Here is a 24,651-nt window from a genome sequence, read left to right as displayed (position 1 = left end):
ATAGTGCATATGCAAAGATTTTAGAGGATTTTGGAGGTACTTACTATTCAGCTTGATGCATAACATTTAGGAAAATTAGTAAAATAAAAAGGGGAAGTTAAATTTTATTTCAAGGAGAGTTATCTTGGCTAATTTATGCAGTTTATTTTGTATAACTTTTTGTTTGATTATGTTCTGAATTATGAAATAATTATGAAAACAAGCACTTACTTGCATTCCTCATTGCATCCTTCAGCCTATATATAAGCATATACGCGTTTGTAGAGCTATTGGGAAGATTTCAGAGTTAGTATCCATCTTTGATGTAACAGAGCGCATCTGCATACAATATCTAAACTACATGTGTAGTAAGTAAGGGCATAGCCCAGCTCACCTTTCCACTGGGCTGAGGTGAGCTGAATGCTGCAGAGCATCAGTGGCACCAAGAGGCTCCTGACTGCGCCGGCCTCCACTTTCCACTGCAGCAGAGATGCGACTCCGCTAGGAGCCTGCCGGCACCACTGGGGGTCCACCGGAGATGGCCAGCCCAGCAGATGGAGGGCTGGTGGAAGGCCCCAAAATGGGGTGTTCCGGAGGCATGGGGAGCAAAGTGGCACAGCTCCAGGAGAGACTTACATGAGATCCTCCTTACGTTCCGACTTGTCCCCTGGGTCCCGACAATCCCTCTTCAAATTCCACCAGCCAAAAGACCAATGAAGTAAAATAATTTTTAAAATTTCCATTGAGACCTATGGGAGCACTTACTCTCCAAGAGACCTGTTTTGTTGGAGCCAGTGCTTCTCGGCCAGCTTGTGCATGCAACTCCCAACGGAGCGGGTGTTCAGCTGGGCCAGCAGCTCCTGAGTGGGAGGAGGATCCCACAGAGTTTTCCGGCAGCCACTACTCCACTGCCCCACCGCCCGCTTCCCGGCACTTGGATTGCTCTGCCCATCTATGTAACACAAGCACTTTTTATAACTGGCATCAGTATTTAAGTGGAACTCAAGACATAGTAGGTAAGCCTGACAGGTAAAATACCCACCACTTTGATTACGCTACAGACTATCTGGGGTGAAACCAAAGTATTTGGGAGACAAACAAATTTTCAAGCTAACTGAACATTGAGAAGCCTTTTATCCATAACTCTGAATATACTTAATTCAGAAAAGGGGTAAAGTCAGCTGGACTATACAAGTATTACAATGTAATTAGATATTTCCTAACCTTGCAAAAGCACTGGAATAATACCCTCTGCTTCCAGATGTTCCACCATAAGTTTTCTTAATATCTTCATGAGTTATCTAGACGGAAAAGATGACGCATTTGCCATTAAACATTTCATCTGATTTATTGCTACTGGATCTCTCATTATACAAGTAAATGCCAAAAAGCAAAACAAAAAATAAAAAAGGCAAGCTGTGCCGGGAAACTATGTTTTTCTGTTTGTGGGCTTCACTTCATGGAGTGCTCCTCTTCAGTGTTCCAGCAACCTATGCATTCTTCTAGGGTAGTCCATTCCCCCTCACTTTTCCCTCTCCAACAGACAATTGTTATATATACACATACATATATATACATACATATATAGTCTTTACCTCCTAACAGGAGGATTTCTATTCAGAATTCAAGCCAGCTTTCTACATGCAATTAATTACCCCGAGACCTTCTCCCACGCCAAATCAAGCAATTTAAGTAGATTGACCTTTGTTGCAACCTTAAAGGTACAGGAGTTTTTTTTTTTTTTTAAAAAAACAACCTAAGAATCCACACCAGCCTCAGTCTCCTATCTAAACTGCAATATTAATGGCGGACCACACTGCAGGGCTGATACAAGCTACTCTCTCCGCATAGCCATCCAACCTACAATGGACAGCTTAGAGTTTTTTTGTTGCTTAAGCAGTATAGAAAATTTCTTAATTAAATAAACCGTGAAATGCAGGGTTATTGTAAACTAGGTCTCCCAATATGCAGTTGTGGGGATAAAAACAATGGATATCATTGCAGGGTTTTTGCAAGCTACTCTCTCAGCTTCAGTCCAACCCTCAACCTGTAATACATATCTAAATGTCTTTGGACAAATACTGCAGCATTGTGCTATATCTCTCAGACCCTATCCTGCATTATTCAAAATAAACTGCACTGCAGGGCTATCATAAGGCAGTTTCTCCCAGCTACAGCCCTTTCTAAGCAGCAATACAGAGAATGAACTACATTTGCTTTGGAATTTTTTCTAAAGATTTTTGAAGTGCAATTCTCTCTCTCTCTCTCTCTCTCTCTCTCTCTCTCTCTCTCTCAGCCTGTCAATATCTCCCACTTGTACAGGGATGCTGCCATTTTAGTTACATAAGCACAGGTTCTCTGCTCCAAAGACTGGAAATTGAACATAAGATCATAACTTACCTTGCTAACATGCTGATCATTGAAGCTGTACCACTGATCATCAGTAAAAGATTTTATGCATGCATAGTAATGGCCTCCAGCTGCACTTCCCGAATGGACCATGACAGAAAACAGTTCATACAATAATGAATTCTGTGAAGATGGTAGAAAAAATACTGCTAAAACAAAAAGCTATGGTTAAAATCTCTGGGTGGTATTCAATACTACTCACAGCAGACCCATATAAGTTAATGGATATGACTAACAGGTTTATTAATTTCAACTCTGAGGAGGACTTAGTTGAATAAAACCCACTATTGTTTGCATATATATGAAAATATAAAATTAAATTTTAAGAAGATTTGCAAAGCATTTTTCATCATGTTTAAGGCTGGCAGTGTCTCTCTTGATTATAGCAACCACACTTCATAAAGTTTAACGCTTACACTTAGAATTTCATCTTTACCCCACTACAGTTGCCCAGTGAACAAAGTACAGGCGTTCCTGGACATTACTTCTTTAACAGAAACTTGGTACCAGAGGTTGGAGTCAAGACAGAAAAATAGGGATAGGTTCTTACACCATAAAAACAAGAGCAACATGTTTCAGCAACTTAACAATATGCATGTCTGAAATGAAACAACCAGGTCAAGAATGCCTTGCATACAGACCTCTTGAAGGCTTCTTCCAAAAAGTCAGGATCTTTTACTGATTGAACCTCTAAGGCATGAGACATCTCACTTAAACAGACATTAAGTGGTGTTCCCTCTTTCTGTCTGCCATCCTCCCTTACACTCAAGCAGGCAGCCACCACACCTATCACCCCATGCTCATGCTCGCTCTCTCTGTCTCTGTGCCATCCTCCCCTACACATGAGCAGGCAGTCGCCACCCTACACTCGAGCTAACCATGGATGCAATGCACCCACCCCGTTTCCTTTCCCTCCCTCTTTCTCTCTTTCTGCTACCAAGCAAGAAGGACTGATAAGATTGTGGCTGCCACAAGTGCCTCTCACGCATGGCTGGAATCACACTCCTTGCTAGGTCACGCAGGCACATCTGCAGTAAACAGTGGTTCCGGGCATCGGAAGCACAGTTTACTAAAGAGGTGCCTGCGCCACCCAGCAAGCAGCGCAATTCCAGTCGCATGTGAGAGATGCCTGCAGCAGCTGCCGCAATCCAACAGACAAGGAGCCACATTCTGACCGTGTCAGAGTGTGCGTTCCTCCCCATGCCCAAAACTGCTTTCATTGAAAGGAGCTTCATTCCTGGAGGATTCATTAACTGAAGTATTACTGTATTAAAGTAACTCCCTTCACTGGGAGATTAACCAGTACCTTCAAGTACCTATCGCAATACTTCAGGAACCCCAACCTTTCAATTTTCTAAAAAAGTTTTTCAGGTTATGATCCTATCCCTGGCAGTTGTCATACTACCATCTAACAATATTTACACCATTTCTCTTTCCTCCTCCAATCAATTACTATTTAAACAGCATCAGATTGCAGTACTGACACTAAAGATAGCTGACAAATCATTTTGTTTTTCACGCATATTCCGGCCAACTATATACCAAGTTTTCTGGTCAGCAACTAGTTTTTCTACTGATGTAGGGTAACTACCCCCTCCTCAAGGCAAACTGAGAACTCTTCGCCAATATTTCTGTTCCTTCCCCTTGCACTATATGAAAGTAATGGCTATATTAGGGGTTGGGAAGTAACTTTCCTACAAGGCAGATTGGATAGTGACTTTGTTATAGGTATCGGTAAAATTAGTGCTGTTTTTGATCCAAGCACTACAAACTTTGGCTTATCAATAAGTTGTAGTCCTGTTTCTCCTTTAACATTTTCAACCTCCCTCAGGCTAGTTTTGCACTGTAAGCTTTTACAGAGATTTGGTGTCTTCTTAATTATGGAGTAAGTGTTGTTCATTAACGGCATAACAGAATTTTCTCAAAAAGGCTCACATTTTAAAAACATAATCAGTTATTGGATGGAGCAAACCACACATAGACATACGTACCTTTTCACTGGCAGCTTTTGAAATCCTTTCAGCAGCACTATTGCTTTCGAGACATATTCCTTCATCAGCTCCATCATCATTCAAAAAATCACTGCTCATCTGATCACTATGACAACTGCCTTCATTTTCTGCTCCACTGTCAGTGCAACTCTCAGTTTGAGGAGACTTCTTAAAAACAAGTATGCACAATTCGTTTTTTAAAAAATATTAAGGACCTACACATCTGATGAAATTTAAATGGAATGTTCATGTTGTACTCTTGTATACCACATAAACATGAGACACTATATATACCAACGGGAAACCTTTGCACATGGGTATTGTGTCTGTCCATTGACTGTATTATGCCCTTTAACTATTCAACTGTAACATAAAATTTTAATATCAAGGTGTTGTGTTACCTGAACAACTTTATCATGGCATAAACTATCATGGAATTAAGCCATAATAAATTTGTTAGTTGCTAAGGTGCCACTGGATATAGCCAATATGTACAGGAGGCAGCGTAAGGTAAATTAAGATCTACTCTGTGTAATTTGTAGTAGATTAGCAAGGGTTTCCAATTTACAAGAGCAGCAAACAGCAACTAAAAGGCTGCCCCCCCCCCAAAAAAAACTCCACTGAAACAAATAAATTTGGAGGAAGAACATAATTAGATATTTTCATGAAACAATTTTGAGCTCAGTTCTGATACTCAGTCCTGGAATTTTAACCAGTTTGTGCTCCTCTGTTCCTTTATTGTAACTGTACGTATATGCCCGGGCCACTATTTTCCACCTGGACCCAGGTGGACCTCAGGATTTCAATAAATACAAGGTAGGTTTAAGAAGCCAAACATGTTGCAAATACAGAGAATGTCCTGCATTATTGTTTGTACTAGATGCTTTTACAAAATCACTACCCAGAAGACTCACAATGTAGAAAGTTTACTCTGAGCCATCATGCACTCCAGACAAACCAGTTCACACAAAATCTTAGGGTTACATCCAATGGTACACCTTGAAGAGTTTTTGAGGCAGTGGAGGCATCCACTAGTGTTCTGCAGCTCCCTGCGCTCCTGAAAACCATCTCCAGAGGACTGGAGGATTTTCCAGAACAGGGAAGAAAGGTACAAAAAAGGGGGGCTGCAGAGGAAAAGTGGCAAAAGTCACCTTCACTCTTCTGTTAGTGAATCCTTCCGCTGGAGCAAAGTGCAAGGTGTGCCAATTGGGTTCCACCCTCAAGACCAAGGTTTTCTTTTAGAAAATTTATATTTTCAGCTGGGATTGTAAAATAATTTAATATTGGATGTCACAGCAGCAAGTCAGTTTTTACACTTAACAAGAAGTTTGAAAGAAAAAAAGAGAGAAACGTTTAGGCCTTGACACCAGGAATAGATTTCAAACTAATTACTCAGACCAACAAAGTTACATTTAAAAATTATCTTTATCTTTGAAAACACAGTCAGCATGATGATTGTTACCTCATCTTCAATATCGATGAATGAGCCCATGTCTAGCTCTTCAGGAAATGTCATACGGTCATTAAGTTTTATCCTGTGCATAGTGGTATAATCAAAGTCAAATCTCTTCAGCTGCAAAGTCAGCAGATAAGGAAAATGCAAGAATCGCAAGCCCTGAAAAACATAAGGCAGCCCAATAAGCAATGATAAATTTCAGGGATATATATCCAGGTACTTCATAGTACTGTCAAAAGAAATATAATACCTTCCTTGCGTCACATTTCTTCTTACACCTTTCACAGAAATATTGATTGGGGCCATCAAGGATCTCAGGTTGAATGAAAGCATGTAGAGCTTCCTCCTAATTAAGTTTAAAAAAGATAAGCAGCTGCTGAGACAGATTATATGTGCAATCTGGAACTGCACAGGAAGCAAGTGCATATAACAGGTGATTTAATATTTTGAAATCAAAGAATCTTGAATTCTATGAACAAAAGAAATTATTAAACACACAGCTAGCGGGTGAGGGAAGAAAAATTCAAGTGTAAATGTTTGCATTCTGCCTTAGGTAAGCAGTCAAATCATGATCAATAACACATCACATTTTATTATGTAGTTGATGGTTCCATCAGAATAAGGTTTTGTGAACAATCAGAAGCAAAATAAGTCTGTTATCTTGCACATCACATTAAGTCACAGTGGCACAGTCAGTCATGAAAGTTGATCAGTGTCATGCCTTCACTCTCTTGGTTTAAAGATGGCTTTGTTCGTTCAGGAACAACTACAGCATTAAACATAGGGCATATTTTTAAAGGTATAATTCTGCCCTATTATCCCTGAAAGGTATTGCCATATTAATCTGAAATCTTAGATTCCAGTTCTGAACATAGTTAGGCATGTACAAGTCCCATTAAACATAAGATGCATATTTCAGTGTATAAACTGCCACAGCCTGATTCTACATCCTTCCATGACTGTATGACACTACTGCTTTATGCGTATCGTTTTTCCAACACAGACAAAACCTCCATGTAAGAAAAAGTATTTGCTCTGTCAGGTATGAAAAGCAGCATAAGAAATTGTGCTGACAAGCCCAAAACCACAGAGGAGGCTGCCCACTGGAACAGACTTTATTGATTACATCAAAAGGGAACAAAATAAAATACATTTTAATTTTACATTTAAAAAATACATTTAAAATGCCACATAAAAGAATTTTTAATTGTAACTAAAAAATAAAAAAGGGGAGATACATGCGAGAATAAATTTATACACTTAAAATTTAGAAATTTCCATCAGAGTTGTCTGAAATGGATTCTAAATATCTTCTCATGAGGCTAGAGTCCCTTATGGCAAAAGAGGCTGCTTTCCAAGTCAAAACACTGATTGGCTCCTTGCAAAAGAAACCTGGTATGTTGAAAAATCTCCTCAAATGAATAACTGATTCTATTTGTTCAAAATGGATTCAGATGAAAGTTTCTGATTTCAAAAAAAATCAACTTTATTACAGACTGCCTGTTTTGGGATCACTTCCTCCCAGTGAAATTAGATAATTCAATAGTTCTTTATGAAAAGATGCCATAGAAGTAGCTACCCTCAGAGGAGTCTGTTAATTTTAAAGAAATGTAACAAGTCACTACTCAGCTTGCCCCATTCCAGCTAGCTGGTACACTAGATATGTGACTCATTCAGTAACATGGGGGTAGACTCTTCTGAAGGCAGGGAATTCTTACTGTTATACATTTTGGTTGTAAGAGTGAAGCATGCCTGAAGCTTTCATTTAGAAAAGTTATGAGAAGGTTGGAAAACACTACTTTAGGTGGACTTCCATGATGAAGAATGCATTCTTCTGGACTTTAAGAGTAAGAAAGTTTCAACTTCACTATAAACTCGTTTTTTGGAGGTTTAGCATTCCTGTTTCTGTATTGGATCAAACAACATCCCAACATGTTTAAAAAACATTTTGAGAAGAGAAAATGAGGACACTTATTTGCAGCAAAGCGATAAAACTTGGATTCATCCAATGAGTCTCATGCCAAGTTTGATGTATGTTTGGTAGCCAAGGGACAGGAGGACTCTGACCCAATGAGTTGTCCTTGACCTCAGTCGCCTTGACCTCAATCACCATGGTATCCTTCTGCATAGGCTTGATGGATTGGGAGCTTCAAGTATGGTGTCATGGCGATTCCATTCCCACCTGCAAAGTCATTTCCAGGAAGTTGTGTTGGAGGATTATGTCTTTGTCCCGTGGCGTTTCTGCTATGGGGTCCTGCAGTGTGGTTTTTTTTATCATCCATACTTGTCAACTTCTACTTGAAGGTGTCAAGAGAGTTTATGTGAGGATTTCAAATGAAGTGTCATCAGCATGCCAATGACACACATCCCTATTTCTCTTTTAACATATGTTAGTGGAAATGCTTAACAGATGTCTGAAATCAGCAATGGGCTGGATGAAGACTAATAACCCAAAGCTCAATCTTGACAAGACAAGGTTCTGTGGGTAGATAGCTCCCCTATCTAGGGAGTTAAGGTTCAGCCTGCTTTGAATTGTGATGCACCTTCCGGCTGTCCTAGAAGTTTTGTCACTAGATGCTCAAGTAACCTCAATGGCATAGAGCACCTTGCACCAGCTTAGGTGGGTATGTAATTGTGACCTCTTCTGGATATAGACAGTTTTGTCTAAGTTATCCCTACTCTGGTAAACTTTCATTTTACTCTAATACATTAAACTTATATTGCTGTTGAATACAGTCCAGAAACTCTCATTAATACCTTCTGAAATACTGGCCAGAGTGGTAATTGAGAATATACTTCACCACTGTGTTTTAGTTCATTTCTAAGCTCCATTCAAGGTCTTGGTGCTTACCTACAAAGACCTACCCAGCTTGGGTCTTGGTTCCTGAAGAAATGCCCACTCCCACATATTGTTGTATTGACTATGGATGGTAGCGTTTTAGTTGTTGTGAGTCACTCTGAGTAATAAAAATGCATTAACAAGAGCAGGGTATAAATTTGACCATACACCAATCCACTCCTCTGAGTACCCCCACCCCACAGCAAATGGCAACTAGGGACAGGGCATTTCCAGTTGCAGTGGCCTGTCTCTGGAGTTCTGTCTCCAGGTAAACTCATCTGATGCAGTGGCATCTTTCTGACACTATACAAAGACCTTTATTCTTTTCCTATTCTTTTAACATGCCTTTAAAATAATTTTACACTTTTAATGGTTTGACTGTATGTTCATATTGATATGTTTATCATTTTATTGTAAACTGCTCTGAAAATGAATGCTGGAGATTGGTATGAAATCTCTTCATAAACAAACAACATACGGTACTAGTGCTTTTGGTTTGAGACGTGCATTATTACTTCACAAAAGAAACATGCAGTAGTGGCATGTTTTAAGCATATCACCTGGAATTGTCCTTAGAGTAAGAAGTTAAGAGATATTTTTATTTTCTCTCAGTGCACCAAGTCCCCATTTCTCTTTTTTTGTAATACTTTGAAATTTTTTTAAAAAAACTAGTAATTAATTGTTGTATGAAACAACTTGACTGCTAATGGGAGGGCCTGACACTTTCTATTTCATGTCAAATGAGAGTTTTGCTCAAAAGTTACAAAAAATATTAAGACATTTAACCCAGTTAGCTTGAAAGCTGACAGAAGACTGGGTTTATAAATTCCAGATGCACGTTCACATGTGAAGGTTAAAACAGAGATATCATTTGGCATATTGTTAACGAGTAATTTGAAGACAGATAAGGTCATTTAAAAAAAAGTCCTGAAAGTAACTTTCTTTCATGATCAACAGTTGCTCCCTGATGTCTAAATAAATAATAGGGGACTTGGTCGGGGAGAAGACTCACCAATTGTAAAATGGCTGGTACCCAGCTTATAAGATTACTATCTAAAGCATGTTGTTTGATGGATCCCACTTTGGGAGGAGATCAAGGATATGGGAAGGTCTTCAAAAAGCCTCTAATTCATCCCTTCTCCCTCCATTTCTGAGAGAAGCACTAAGAACAAACAGAATAAAGGTTTTACAGCCCCAGCTTTTTCACATGAACAAAAATTCCATTGTTGTTGACAGAGAAGAAACTCTTTGCAAAATGACTGGTCTTCAAACCATGATGGCTCGCCAGAGGAAAGAGGGGAGACTACTCTATTTTACTTGGCCCCTCGGCACCTTAAAAAAAATCAAGAAAATGATTGCATCTAAATACTGCAGATTTTTTTAGCAATTAAAAACAAAAGTTTGACTCTATATAAAATATATTACAATCTGAAGCAAGCATGCATTACCTACACAAAATGTAGAATTTTAAACTACATCTGTGACCTGCAAATAATGCCTTTCAGGGAGCAATTGCCAACAAGAATTCTTAAGAAATCTGTACCAAAACATTTGAGGTATAATTTTTCAGCAAATTATATGGGAAGTAACTGTTTAAAGACCTAGATATATGCAGTACAACAGAAAATGTTATGTCTTTTCATTAAAAAAATAGATGGCATGTGAATGATTGACAAAGTGGTTATGTAAAATTTATGTAGACTGTGATGTGCAAGTCAACAAGGAACCATACTATTCTATATTTATATATAGGTAAAAATAAGTGATGCTCCTATGGATCTTCAAAAATTGCATGAAAAATCATGAATGGTAATGTATTATTTAATGACTTTATTGCTTACCAAGGAGGAAGTGAAGCTCAAAGCAATTTTAATGGCATTTGTAGCCCAATTTTTAAAAATATACATTTTATATTTGATTGCAATGTATTTTCTTAAAACTATTTTTTCATTCTAGTTTATTTCTACAGTTTTCTATACTTTCTATAATGTTGCTTTGGCCTTATATGGATAAACTTTTCCACTGGAATACAATTTCTACTAAAATGTCTCTATATAACGGCATAAAAGTTTTGGTTTTCAATGTGGTTCTGCCTCATGATAGGTCAATAAGAAATTACATAAAATGTAAACCACTTCAAATTTATACTAGCACTTAGATCCAATTTAGTAGCCACTACAAGAGGCTCTCAAAGCAGATCAGACTTTGAGGGGCACAGGGGAGGAGGAGAAGGGGATGTCCCATTATACGAGCAGAACTTCATGTGATAATGGATAATCACCCAAAATATTTCATTTTTCACATTATTCTTAAGTACAAGAGAATGGATCCAGATTCACAGGGCAATCTGGTATCTGTCTACTCAGAAGTTAGTACCGTTAAGTTCAAGGGGATTTATTCCCAGGTTACTGGGATAGGATAGTATCTTAAGAGTTACATCAGAATTTGCTCCCACCAGTGATAGCATCCTGAGTGAGGTTCCACCCAAGATACATCTGACTGCAGGAAAAAAAGGAAGGAGCATTTTTACAGATTTTTCCTTCACCCTGCAATCACCTTCCACACTATTTGAGGGTCCCCAACCTTCCAGAGCAGTTTAGGGGTGTATATAGGTTACAGGGGGAAATCAACACAAATCACCTCCTCAACCTATTCTTCCACTGGGATACCTTTCCTGGATGAGGAGCCTTCCAATGACAAAAGGAGCTCTTCTGTTCAGGGGTGGGGGCAAAGTTTCAATCCAACCCTACATTAACTGAGCTTCCGGATCATATGTCTCATTGCTTTCACTCTCACTTATTTCAATAACTACCTTGATTACAGTTCTATGCCCACTTAATTGGGGAGTAAACCCTGATAAGTGGCTTTGTTTCCGAGTAGGTATGTCTAGGTTTGCACTATTAGTCTGGATCCATTTACTTTCCACTTTTCATGAAGTTTCATGGCCGCCAATATCTATACATGTAAGATTACCAATACTTGCTTCAGACTAACACTGTCAACTCTTGGGTTTTCTAGGACTTTTTTTTTTGCAAACACACAGGCAAATAGCCTTTGAATAACAGTATTTGATTACAAAAGCCAAATCTAACCTTTTTATAGATATGCTTTCATACATTTGTAATTAAATTCCACCAGTTACTATTAGTTAATCTGTGGTGTGAATCATGGAAACACATAAGCCTTATATTTACTGCCCTTAAAAAAAAAAGATCATCCCCAAACAGTAAGACAATTTACATGTAAGGAATTATATTTTCCATGGTTTCCAATTATATAGAATAGGGTAATTGACAGCAAATGTACCCACTGAGTTTGACAATGGTTTCCTATTATAAATTTTAAATTGCTAGCAAAATTAGTTCTTGTTCAGAGTTTACTTTTCAAATGTTATCTAAATAGTAGGGTATATAGGTATATCAGGAGTAGGGTGGGATGGGGCACAACAGGCTAATATCTGGACCTAAAATATGGCATCTGAGTCTAGTTCTGGTTTGGTGGATGTGACCTACTAAAATAGTGCAGCCTACCAATCACAAATAGTGGCCCACCAAGAACTTAATTGTTTTTGCTGCCTACCTGGAATTTAAAAAAAACCCAGGAGGATTGTCAAATATCCGGCAAGTCACAAAATATGGCTTGTGGGCTTCACTCACCTTGGTGGTCTACAATTTGCACAAACCTGTCATACGGGCATTTGTAGTGAAGCAGTTTATAATTACATTCCATTTGTATCTTTCTTCTGTGGTACTCAATGTAATGCATGCAAGGTTCCCATCTGACCAGACATAAACCTGCTCAGCTTCAGCAAGAGTGGTGTAGGACATACCTTCAGACCATGCCTATTTTAATTTTAAACCCTTACTTTGGCTTTGGAAATCTGCCTTTGAATAAGTCCTTTCAAAGTTTACTCTGGGCCAGGTCAGAATAGACCCTGGGATGTTCAGTCTAAATCATCACCCTGAAGCTATGCAAATTGGTTGTGTTGTCATTTGTCAGCCTGAACACTTTTCTTATGTGTGAAGCCACGATCTACGTCTCATATTAATGTGACAGCAATATATTGCAGGTACGTCTTAATGCAAGAGCAAGAGTTCCATAGCACACTTATATCTTAAGTGATAAACAATCTGCAATTTAAAGAGAGAGAGTTGTAAGCTACTTTAAAAACAGAAATTTAATATTTGGATCACAGCCAAGCAGATCCAGAGATGAAGGCCTACCAATGTTACCCATACTTTCAGCTATGCAGGCTTTCTGCACAACTATTAATCCAATTAAAGAAATCTTCCTCTTGGCTATGAACAAAAACAGCATAAACTTCCTCTTCAGTATTTTCTTCAGATTTATATTTGGAATCCGTTAATCATTAGCTTAATCAGCAACAAATTCCTTATTGCTTCATAAGGTTTTAATAATTTATTTTTTCAATCACACTTCTACATGGCCTTGCAAGGAATACACTAACCTGGACAGATAGGCGGCCAATAAATAAAATTTATTATTATTATTATTACAAGCAAAGGCAGCAGGTTTCCTCCCTCCCAAATACTAAATGATAGTAAAGCTATACTATGATGTAAATAAAATTTTAAAAATAAAGAGATCAGAAAAGTGAAATAAACAATTTCTTCAATTACAAACAAACATAGCAATAAGAAGCTGAAGCCCCAACACCTGCAGATAAAGACATTTAATTTCTATTTTGATCTGAAGAGTCAGAAGTAAGCCTTCTATTTTTCTCAAAATTTCCATTTAACAAATTATTACAAATTTCAAATGTCAACCTTTTGTAATATACAATGGCAAGCAGAAAAGACAGGCCTTTTCTTTTCACCAGTTAGGCAATGGCATATTTTCAGTTATGAAAGGGAAATCACTTACCTCTAACTAGAGTTCTTTGAAGGTAGTATCCTCTTTAGATTCCCTATTTTGGGTAGTGCCGCCTGTGGCAAGTCCCTCAGGAACTGACTAGCAAGATCGAAAGAGTTTTACATTCCCTTCCACAAGCCCTATTAGCACATGTGTTGATCCCATTATATGATTGATATGACCTCTTAACCCACTCCTTACTTATTCTTATCTGTGGATCAATGGAGGATACTACCTTCAGAGAATTCCATTTAGAAACAGGCGATTTTTCCCTTCTCCAAAAGCAAGTATCCTCCATAGTTCCCATCTGTTGAAGACTAGACTGCTAAAATATTTTCTGCCACCAGAAGAGCCAACTTTGCAATACAATGCATGAAAAAGCATAACACAGCCCAGACGACTGAAGCATCAAGAGGGTTTCCAACATAATAGCTTTAGAAGCAACTTAGCATATGATCAACTTGATTTTCATGTGCAGATAGTCATAACAGAAACAGACAATGTTGTTTCAACTAGTCAGAATAGGTAAGGGTTGATATCTATACAAATTTCCAGCAGTTAAGATTTATGCAGAATACACATCCTGAGATAGTTAAGCGATTTCCTTTTCTCCCACCTCACGTGAAGAGTTTAAGACAACAGATCTTACTACACCGTTTTTAAAAAATGCAACAGAGAAAGGGGAATGAACTGCTTCCTATTATCCAAATAGGTATCTCTATTAATTATAAAGATGGCTCAATGATGTGCTTAATGGTAATCAAAACATGCAGGCATTCAAAATAGTACTATTTACTACATACACTACGTCACCTTTATCTGCCCTCAAGTTGTAAAACACACTGCAAACTGCTGGGATAATTTATATAATACTTTTTCCTAAACAGCATGCTAAATTTAACAGTACATGAAAGTGGCTAAAGCTATACAGTTTTCAGTTAACATGGACCACGAGTGTGCAGAAGGCATTTCTGGTCCACTGGCCAATTGCTGCCTTGCTACCTAGTGCTTGTTTGTTGCTAGGATTCTTGCAAAGAATGTTGGACTAGGTGGCCCTTTGTCTGATCATGCAGGACAGTTCTTATTTTCATAAGCAAAGCTCACATGCACAATCACAAGTCTTATCTGTGAAGAAATTATAAAGTACGCCTTCTTACTCTATATATCACTCTGTATATTTACGAACATTCAGGGGACTACAGAGGGCCTAGTTTTATTTTTTATAGGGATTCTAGTTTTATTTTTAGAAATACACTACACAAGACTGAAGTCAGCCCATACATTTTAAAAATATATCTGTTCTGTGGAAAATGCTGCTGCCATATCCCTATTTATGAACAGGAGCATAGCAAGCAAACTCCTTTTGCTGTTTGCAAAAAGCAATAAAAAGTGTGCTGTAACATTATAAAGAAATTTTAAAAACAAAATGAGAATACATGGCAAGGGTTGACAGTTCTAAATCGTCAAATACATTTCAGAAAACAGTATTTTAAATGTTTCTATGATGTTGCAAACCCAGGTTGGTTAAACCATGGCCTGCAGGCTGTCCATCCGTCCCTCTCCCTCCCTCTCATTCACTCACTCACCCACTCACCCACACACCCACTCACCCACACACCCACACTATTTGGTAAGGAGTTCTCTACAGAAGCTCTGCCAATCTGGAAGAAGACCTCCCCTGCCCCTTTTATCCCTGACTTTGGAAGCCTACACCTGTGTTGAAGGGGAGGAAAGAGACTTACAGCCTTTGCAGCACTGCTTACAAAGAGACTGTGCTGCTGCTGAGGCCTTGTCTCAGCAGTCCCTCGAAAACAAGCCTCCACTCAGAATAATGAAATTTTGTAGGAGATATAGTAGATGGTTTTTCTTAGGGGCTTGGGGGGGGGGAGGTAATGATTACTTCTTTGTTTTTAAAGATTGGTTTATTATGTTATTAATATTGAAAAGTTGTTTTTGCTTGCTGTTATATTTGTTATGTTACCATTTATTATTTTTTATTATTAGAAAATTGTTTTCAAAATTGTTTTTCAGATGTACTTCTGTTCACCTTGTTGTAAGCTGCCTTGAGCACAATTTTTTTGTGGAAAGGCAGCATACAAATAAAATGATGAATGAATTAAATTCTGGCAGCTCTCAAAACTGCATCCATTTGGATTCTTGTAAAAAATTAAAATTTTGTCAGCAGGTGGCACTGTTGGGCCCCATCACTGTACTGATCTAATAAGCAGGGAGAGGGAGCAATGTCACCTTTTTACTTTTGGAGAAGGGCCACTTTTTCTTCTGATTTAGCACCATTTTTAGAAGGCCAGCACTACGGCTAAAAAGTCTCAGAGAGGCTTCGGAAAGAAAGAAGCGCTCCTTTTTGTTTAGATTCCGAGAACAATGTGTTGCACCAGAGAACTGAGACTTTTGCAAAGGTAAAAAGAGGTGGTACTTTTGGATCCCCAGGGCAGTATTGTAGCAGGAAGACTTTCCTACACCAGTGCTGCCCTAGGTATCAAAATAGCTGAGTGAGCATGTATTACTTGTGTGCCTTTCTCATTACTGAGCATGTGCGCGCACATAAATGTGTGAATGTACTTGCACATGACCCACAGAGTACAGGATGGCAAACCCTCAATGAGGCACTTGACCTGAAAAAGCTTAGCCAATTCTATTGTAAACAGGGAAAAGCTAAGCTACTAAGACAGATTTTTATTATCCCTAGATATCATTATGTCCAGTATATTTTTATACATAGAACCAAATCAAATGTGTATGCAAAAATGAACAATCTAAATAAATATTATCAAATGCAATAGATGGGCAGATGAATCACCTACACAATATACGAAAGGATTTTGCAAATAAATATCTAGAGAAATCATACCTATTTGGTTTATTTTCTCATGCCTTTCTATTATTGCTATTTTTGTTCTCTGCTTTGGATTCTGCCCTTGCCTAACACCAAAAAAAGCATACTTGGAATTCAAAATTAGAATTCCACATTCATTTCCCTTGTATGATAACTACCATTAGTTCCAGGATAACTGTCCCAAAGATAAGGCTCACAGTATCTCTTATTAGTCATAGTTTCAAAATAGAAGGAGAAATTCCATTACCACCACAAGCAGTTCCTCTATTTTTATTGCAACTATTAACAAGATTAACACTTTTTCAGATGCTCATAAAACAAAAACACCTATCAAAATACCCCAATAGAACTAACAGTGAATTCCAAGAGTTATAAGAACATAATAGTATTATTCTGACTACAAAGTTACTTAGCTGAACTTCCTTCCCTCTTAAACATGCACCAGTAGGACTCATTGAAGGGTCAAAAAAACCTTCTAGAACTTGCTAGCTGGATTACTGCACAAAGACGGACAACCCAAGATAGAGCATCTAAGAGGATACTTACTTTCCAGAAACTGATACCAGTGTTGCATTATGTATGTAATGCGTGTGTAGATGCATTAGCAGTCAGGTTAACAGTACACACCACACTTGCAAAAGCCTGGTTGGAACCATAAGGTCGAATGACCAATGGAATATCCAGGTATGTGTCAATCCTCCAACTCTCATAGCCGCATTCCAGACATCTTACATAATCCTTCAGCTTGCCTTGATAAAGCTGATTTATGAGATCAGCCTGCAATTGAGAAAGAATTTAAATGTTTTAGCCTAGCCCAAAGGAACATAAACAGGATCTTTTGCTTTATACAATATTCCTTCCTGTGGCATTTAACTTACTCCATTTTGAAATGCAGAAGCAACATTTTACAGGGATAATACAGATGTTCATGATATGTGAAATCTCCCAATAACTTTCCTTCAGATAATGAAGCATTTTTACTAAAAACCAGAACTTATTCTAGTTCCCTTTCTATCTAATTCTGTTACAACATACTGATATCCATCACTACAGCCTTATTTTTTCAATGGCCTTCTAAACTAAAAATAAATCTAACTACAAAGCTCAGGACAGATAAACAGTTTCTTTATCCAATCTTAACAACATCTCTGATCTGGATCAGAATTATTCCCACTTCAGCTAAATCTGAGCATGTGACTTTCTCCATACTGCCTCAAGCTAAACCAGTATTTGAAACAAGGTCATACAATACTGTCTACTGAACCATTCTATATCTAATTTCTGTTTCAAGCAATACTGCATGTTATTCCTCTTTAATTCCATTACTACAAGAACAGACTAAAGGTGTTACCTGTTCTGTTTGTTTCCATTTTTGTTCCAAAGCATCAAACATGACTCTACAGAGTTCCTGAACATCATGCTGCTGCCATGCTGTTGGTAAATAAAAGTAACTTCATTTAGTTAATTAAGACATCTACCTAGAGAATTTTGTTAACCTTGTTTACCAAAAAAGTATTCCAACAATGGCAACATTTAATTTAGGAAGACTTCTACATAATATCAAACAGACCTAGAGAGGTGGACCCCCTTCCCACTAAGTTTGGGACAAAATAAATATGATCAAAGCAATATTCCTTGACTGTTTTGTGCACTGAAGTGTGTTACACTCTAACTGACCATCTTATGAGGGATACTGTGCAGATGGGAGTCAAACTGTTAAGAAAACTGCAGTTACCAACTAAAGTAAGAAGTTTACCTTTTCTCAACTTACCACTTTATCACTGAACTCTAGGCAGCTTCACTGTCTCCTACTTGGGTTGAACTAGAAACTTTTTATTTGACCCCATTTCAGGGATCCATCTATCTAAGTATCCCTATTTCTAAACTGCCTACCATTCATGCCACCTGACTTGCCTGGAACACACTCCACACAGATCCATATGTACATGCCAGGCTAACCTTGATCTGAAAAACAAATGGAAACACCTTTAGGTGGAAGGTCCAGATATGTTCCCAGGTAATGATTTTGGACCAACTTTTGGAAATGGAGGGTGAATTTAAATATTTAAACAATTACATAATTTCAATTACAACTAATTGGAAATTAAATTCTCCAAATTAAACACTTTCTCACATCCATTTTTGGATCAAGTACCTGTCTAGAATCCCAGAGCTCCTGGAAGATCTGATTGGGTTATTCAGTCTGCCAAGGCTAGTGGCCTGCTTATATAGTTACTTCTCAGAATTAAGTTGGATATATCATACCTCCATGAGGAGTGGAATAGAGTATTGGAATGCTTCATTCAATCTGAACAGTGGTCCATAGTACTCTTGCCTATCAAAATGTCCTTCCTTGATCAATCTCATCCAACAAAACCTAGACTTATTGGAAACCACAGAGGCTCCACTGCTAATAAACGCCATCCCCAAAGAGATGGCAACGTGGGACAAAAGTCAGATCCCACCATTTTGAGCAGTCTTTTAATTTAGATCTTGAAACTTCACTACATTTCTAACTGCTGACTCGTACCCCCACTTTTGGAAGTCATCACATTCCATTCAACAATGGATTAATGATTTGTATTCCATGTACTTATTTGTGATGGCAATGTATTGATTTGAGAACAAATAAGAGAAATACAGGAATATTTGGTCAGCTTTTTCTTGATATTTATGCATCAGTATATTTGTATTAACAATATGTATCGTCAAAACCCAAGAAGAGCCTGCTGGATCAGGCTAAAGGTCCACTTAGTCCAGCATTCTGTTCTCACAGTAGACAACCATATGTCTCCCTTTCCTATTTTGACTTCCCTTTTTATTTTTTGGTACGTTATTTTAATTGTATTTGCAACTCTAAAAATATAACTTGTTTAAGAAACCTAGTTACAAAAACACACCATGATTATGTTTCACTAAACTTATTGTCCCTACGATTTCACTGGCTTTGGGGTTAAAGGGTAGTAATGGAACACGTTACACTCAGTGAAGATCCACTGAAATCCATTAATTTGTTAGTCATAATCATGGCTAACTTAAGTCCATTTATCTCAATGGGTCTACTCCAAGTATGGCTTAGTTGGATACCACCCAAGACCTTCCATGTGCAATGCTTAGTAAATATCTAACAGTTCTTCCCACATATGTTCAAATTTTAAAAAGAAACATTTAAAACTAGAGTTTAAGGGTTGCCTCCACTGCTTTGTGAGTGGCATTCTGCTCATGCAGCAAGACTTCCCCTTCCTTTCCTCTCCCCCAACTCTCTGGAGCAGATTTTGAGGATGCATGAGGGTCTGCCCATCAAAAGAAGGCACGCTCCAATGTGCAAGCAGAAATCTTTTGTACAAGCAGAACAGCGGCATTCGATTCAAACCGAATACTGCAGAACACACACTTTGGACTTTAAAGAATACTAAAAAGAGCTGTGTGTTCTGTTTCCGACACATCTTCTATTTTAGTCTCAATTATTTATTTTCATATTTCAAAAATAAAATGTTTCTAGGGAATCATAAGCAGCAGCAGGTACTGAACATACATAAAATTTGCTTCCAAATTCACTGTAACATTGTGCACTCCTATATCCTGAATTAGGAAGACAGTTCAAAGTTACAAATGGGAATTCATATTTTAAAAACCAGTATCTTCAACCTTAATTAGCACAGAACAAAATAAAACAAAATAAATAGTCACTGATACCCCGCCTACTAAATAATACACAGATTGTGGGTGAAATGCAACAGTGTCCATCTACCATCAGAATGGACACCATTGGCAGAATAGATTTCCATTCCCCTCTGCAGGCTCCCAACAGCCTCTGAAGCACATCGGGGGAGAGGGGAGCATGTGGGCTGCAGAGGGGAGGAAGTGCAAGTCTGTTCATGTGATATTGGGCTTCACCCACTAAATACTAGGTTTATAATTAGTTCCAAGAATCATTCTAAGCTATTTAGACTTTCTTCTACACTAGTGTGGTCAGTAAGATTCTGGACTAGATGATCCAACAGTGCTCTTTTCACGTTCTTAAACAAAAGCTTGTAAAAACAGCACAAAAGCTTGCATTGCCTATATACCTTTTAGAGCAGCGGTTCTTAACCTTTTCCATTGCCAGCACTCATTTCCAAAATATGCTTTCGCACCCCCTGAAAAAATACTGTTCATTTTTTATTTTTATTTTATTTTAATGTGTGTTTTAGCCTAACTTAGCTAAGATGAAAGACAGTTTTCCAAAATCTTTGGTTGTATAGTTAATTTTCTGCTTCTATTTAAGTGAATTTTTAAAATCTCTTGAACAACGCCTCACACCCCTAGGAAAAGTGTCTCACACCCCTTGGGGTGCATGCACCCCAGGTTAAGAACCACTGTTTTGGAGCATTTTTCATTTCCTGAGAAAACTCAGCTGCTTTTTTAAAAAAAAGCTCAGAAAATTAATGGGCTGCTTGGGATTTTTTTTCTGTAGAACACATACACATTCAACGTAACAATGTCAGTTTATATACAGCCTGACCATTACAGTTTAAACATTTTGTTATAATTACCCTCACTACTATCCCATCCAAAGCTGCGTGTAACATCTGTTGTTTCAATTGCTCTCTTTTTGCTGGTCTGTAACAAAACAAATAGCCTTTGAAGCTGGTAAGGGATGCTTGTCACTGGATCTTCTTCAGATTCCTCAAATTCCCATCTATTAACAAAATAAGGAGTCTTAGTACCATCATTCATAAAGAACAATTTATGTTACAACACATTTAATGGAGATGCTTTCTTAATGTACATTTCTAGATAGCTGGTCTTCCAAGAAACACCTCTGATGAGGATAGTTTAAGATACAAATATGGAAAACCAGCAACCTAATTCATGCGTTTCTCATAGCCTAATACAGAACACAAGGACAACGTTTTAAGAAAACACACTCCATGATGGGTCAACATTTAATATTATCATCAGGCCAGTTTCTGGACGTATGTATTGTGAAGCACCGTGCATTGTTTTTATAATTTAATTATTTTCCAAAGCAATATATTTGAAAGTGAAGTTTGTAAAACAGCAACCTGTAGTCAGTCCTACATTGATCAAGCCAGGTTGAACTCTCACATGTTCTTAGAAAGACAGCACAGGATTAAACACTGCCTAGAACAAGAGTGGGGAACAGGATCTAGCCAGTGGGTTGGATCCTAACCTCCCCGATCACCCACAGGCCACTTTGACAGATGAACAGGGGTTTCCACTCAGCCCTGTAGCCAGCCTTCCTTGTTAGGTGGGGCAGCAATATTTCTAGGTGGGGCATTTTGGGGGGGGAATGCATAGCTCCAGCCAATTCCCTCCCCCCCACTGATAGAGAGGACATGAGGGGCCGGGAAAGGGAAAGGCAGTGACCTTCCCCCTCACTCCACCTCCATCCAAAGAGTGTATTAACTTACCAGTAGCATAATGGCAAATTCAAAAGTGCAGGGTCCCTTCATGATAGTCATAGCCACCCCTCCTCACAGTCACCCTCCCCATTCTAAGATTACACAACCTTCTAAGATTACAGAATAATCTGGCCAGGCTTGACTATTGCTTTCTGCTTCTCTGTCACTATAACCATTTGACGGTCCTTTCTCACTCTCAGAGATATTGCTTGAATCGCTGAATTCAGTTTCTGTATGTTTATCTCCCTAGCAGCCAATCAGCATGAAAGGGGAACGTGTTAGGTGACTTACCTCCTTTCACTCTGATTGGCTCCAATCAGCAAAAAAGACAAGGAAACATGTTAGAAGACTCTTCTCAGTAGCCAACACAGTCTCCTTACATGCTGATTGGTTCATAAGATGCTGGAGACATAGGGATCCTGCTGGGACCTGGCTCCAAAAACAATGGGTCTAAGACCCTCGACAACTACACCCTGTAACTTACACGAATGAAGTTTAATCTGTTGAATTGTCTCACCTTTTTTTGAGAGATCCCCAAGAATTCTAGACTCAAAAGCTTGCTTTGCCTATAGCTACAGTCCTCTTGCACCTCTAGTCTGCCCATGTCCTGATTCTTTATGAACTGAACTTCTTCGATAATGAAAAAGCAGAGGTAGACAACATGATTTCTGGATGTTGCTGGACTACAACTTCCATCATCCCTGACCATTAGCCATGGTGGCTGGGGCCACTAGAGTATGTCTTCAAACACTCTGGAGCATGTAAGTGTTCATGACAGATTATGAGGGGTTTCTCAGAAGAAAAGATGATGTGCAAAGGGTTTCTCTTAAGGCAGCTATTTAGGCAGCAAAACTGCAAACTAATACCAACCTTAATTTAGTGAGTATCTGGGAATTTTCAAATGCATTGAAGAATGCATAGGTTTCTCACTATGAGTGACACTAGAGATGTATGATCAACAAATGAATGTTTACATCAAAATGCTTAGCAGATTTATGTTAAAAATTCTACCAAAGGTTATGCTTCTGTTTCATGTTATCCTCATCACTGGCTATGCTCTGGCCCTTCTATTCAGCAAAACGCAAGCATAGCCATATATTTTCTTGGTAGTGTAAAAGACTGGGTGAATTACATGTGTACCAGTTTTGAGAATGAAGCCCACCTGTAATTTAGGTCAAATGGAACATTTCATATGGTCAGAAAGCAATCAAGGATCCTTGCAGCTCACCCCACTTTTTTTTTTTTAAATCTCATGAGGTCTCTTGGAACACGGAATCTGATTTTATAAAAGGATTATTATCAGGGAACGATGGTCTTTCTAAGGTTCTGTTGTTCTTTCTGAATATCTGTTGTGAAAATATGTTCCAATGCTGACAGCCAATTGCCAAAAAAAAGTTCTTGTCCCTACTGTGTTGCAGAGAGTGCTGGTCATGCTACTTCAAACAGAAGAAGCTATTGTAGGAATATGAATGTAGACTAACGCAGTTACATTCACTAAGTGCCCCAAAGAAAAAAAAGGCAGAAAGAGACCACTGCTGCTTTAACTAGAAAGAGGATTTCAAATTGACAGCAGTAAAGTTTATGATCATTTTCAGAAAGAATATGTATTTTGAAAAAAAGAAAATCTTGCCACATTTTGTCCTTAATACCCATTTATTTTGTTTCCTGCATGTTCAGTAATTGCTAACAAAGCTTTAATGGTGCACAAAAACAATCACAAAAAACTCACATATATCAGCAAACTGCATCAATGTTAGAACATCCCTGAAACACATATACCATTAAAATGTTTTTGATATCAGGTACTTACTTATATAATGCATTTCGAAATTCAGGAGTCATAAAAAGGGTTTGCAGAAGGCTGTTCAAATAACAGGTCATTGCTTGATTTACTAAACCTACATAACCTAAAAAAAAAGTAACATGCTTAGTGGCCATGCTAGTGCCCAAAAGTAATGTAACATAACCTTTCTGACTCAACAGGTTAGCAATTATTCTTATAATTTCAGTGAAATTTGAAACACACGTTGCTGTCCCTATTACAAATCCAACATTTAAAATCCTTGCACTTTTTGTCTACAATTTCCACCCTGGTCAAATCCAAAGGCCCACTATGCTTCCAGAACTCAAGAATAATTTCCTTAAGATTTATGAGCTGGGAAAATAGATAACGGAACTGGGTTTATATACCGAGTGCTGTGAATGGAAGACCTCCTTCCATTCATGGAAGGCACCAAGATCCAGTGGAAGCTCAATCCTGGAGGAAGGGGGCAGGGAGGCAAATTTCATCAATTCCCCCTTGCCCCTTCTGCACTGTGCTGTTTCAAGCAACTCCAAAGGTCTCCCAACCCTCCAGAGCAGCGCTTCTGTAGGACAAATCAGCAGAATTAATCTCACAGGTCCCTTCTTCCAACACAAGTGGAACTCCACGAAGTGTATCTCTGGATCCACACCAGTGTGTATGACCATCTTGACTTTCTCATAGCACAGAAACTTAGTGCAAATATAAGTTTTGGCTACCAGTTGTAATCTTCAGCAAAACCACTTGCTAACATGTCTTGGGAGCAAGAATGCCTGGGAACCACATGACTGTGCAGTGCAAGGCTCGCTGCAAGCCATGCAAAGTAAGGAGGATGCATTTCAGAAGCTAAATTGGGCTGCCTGGAAAATCCAACATGGATTTCTTCTGTGGAGTGAATGACTACTAGCTGTTTAGCCTGGTGCTGAAAATAATTGCTGCTAGCCCAAATGAACCCCTGTGCAAGTGGGGTGCTGCACAGAATCAAGGATGTCAACGGGTAAGAGAGTTTGAAAGTAACGCGGAGAGACGCATGTTAATTTTG

General features: G+C 38.4%; 1 protein-coding gene and 1 long non-coding RNA gene across 4 annotated transcripts in view; both read right to left on the bottom strand.

Annotated features, from left to right (window-relative positions):
• USP47 (ubiquitin specific peptidase 47) overlaps positions 1-24,651 on the bottom strand; it is a 70,637-nt gene that overhangs the window by 20,896 nt on the left and 25,090 nt on the right. For 2 of the 3 annotated variants that reach the window (XM_061610417.1, XM_061610419.1), the window contains 10 exons: positions 23,619-23,715; positions 20,936-21,081; positions 17,752-17,831; positions 17,028-17,177; positions 6,086-6,181; positions 5,842-5,994; positions 4,380-4,547; positions 2,380-2,511; positions 1,204-1,280; positions 211-266 (listed from right to left, as the gene is read on the bottom strand). In XM_061610417.1, coding sequence (XP_061466401.1) covers positions 211-266; positions 1,204-1,280; positions 2,380-2,511; positions 4,380-4,547; positions 5,842-5,994; positions 6,086-6,181; positions 17,028-17,177; positions 17,752-17,831; positions 20,936-21,081; positions 23,619-23,715 — 1,155 coding nt within the window. The remainder of the gene's footprint in view (positions 1-210; positions 267-1,203; positions 1,281-2,379; positions 2,512-4,379; positions 4,548-5,841; positions 5,995-6,085; positions 6,182-17,027; positions 17,178-17,751; positions 17,832-20,935; positions 21,082-23,618; positions 23,716-24,651) is intronic. The other variant, XM_061610418.1, reaches the window with a different exon arrangement.
• Positions 7,028-17,027, bottom strand: LOC133377104 (uncharacterized). Its single transcript, XR_009760612.1, has 3 exons — positions 16,947-17,027; positions 9,687-9,836; positions 7,028-8,792 (listed from the first exon to the last, which is right to left on the bottom strand). It is a non-coding gene; the product is annotated as an uncharacterized LOC133377104 (long non-coding RNA).

The sequence above is a fragment of the Rhineura floridana genome, chromosome 2, assembly GCF_030035675.1.
Source record: "Rhineura floridana isolate rRhiFlo1 chromosome 2, rRhiFlo1.hap2, whole genome shotgun sequence".
Taxonomy (NCBI): Eukaryota; Metazoa; Chordata; class Lepidosauria; order Squamata; family Rhineuridae; genus Rhineura; species Rhineura floridana.
This window is presented reverse-complemented; position numbering and strand designations above follow the sequence as displayed.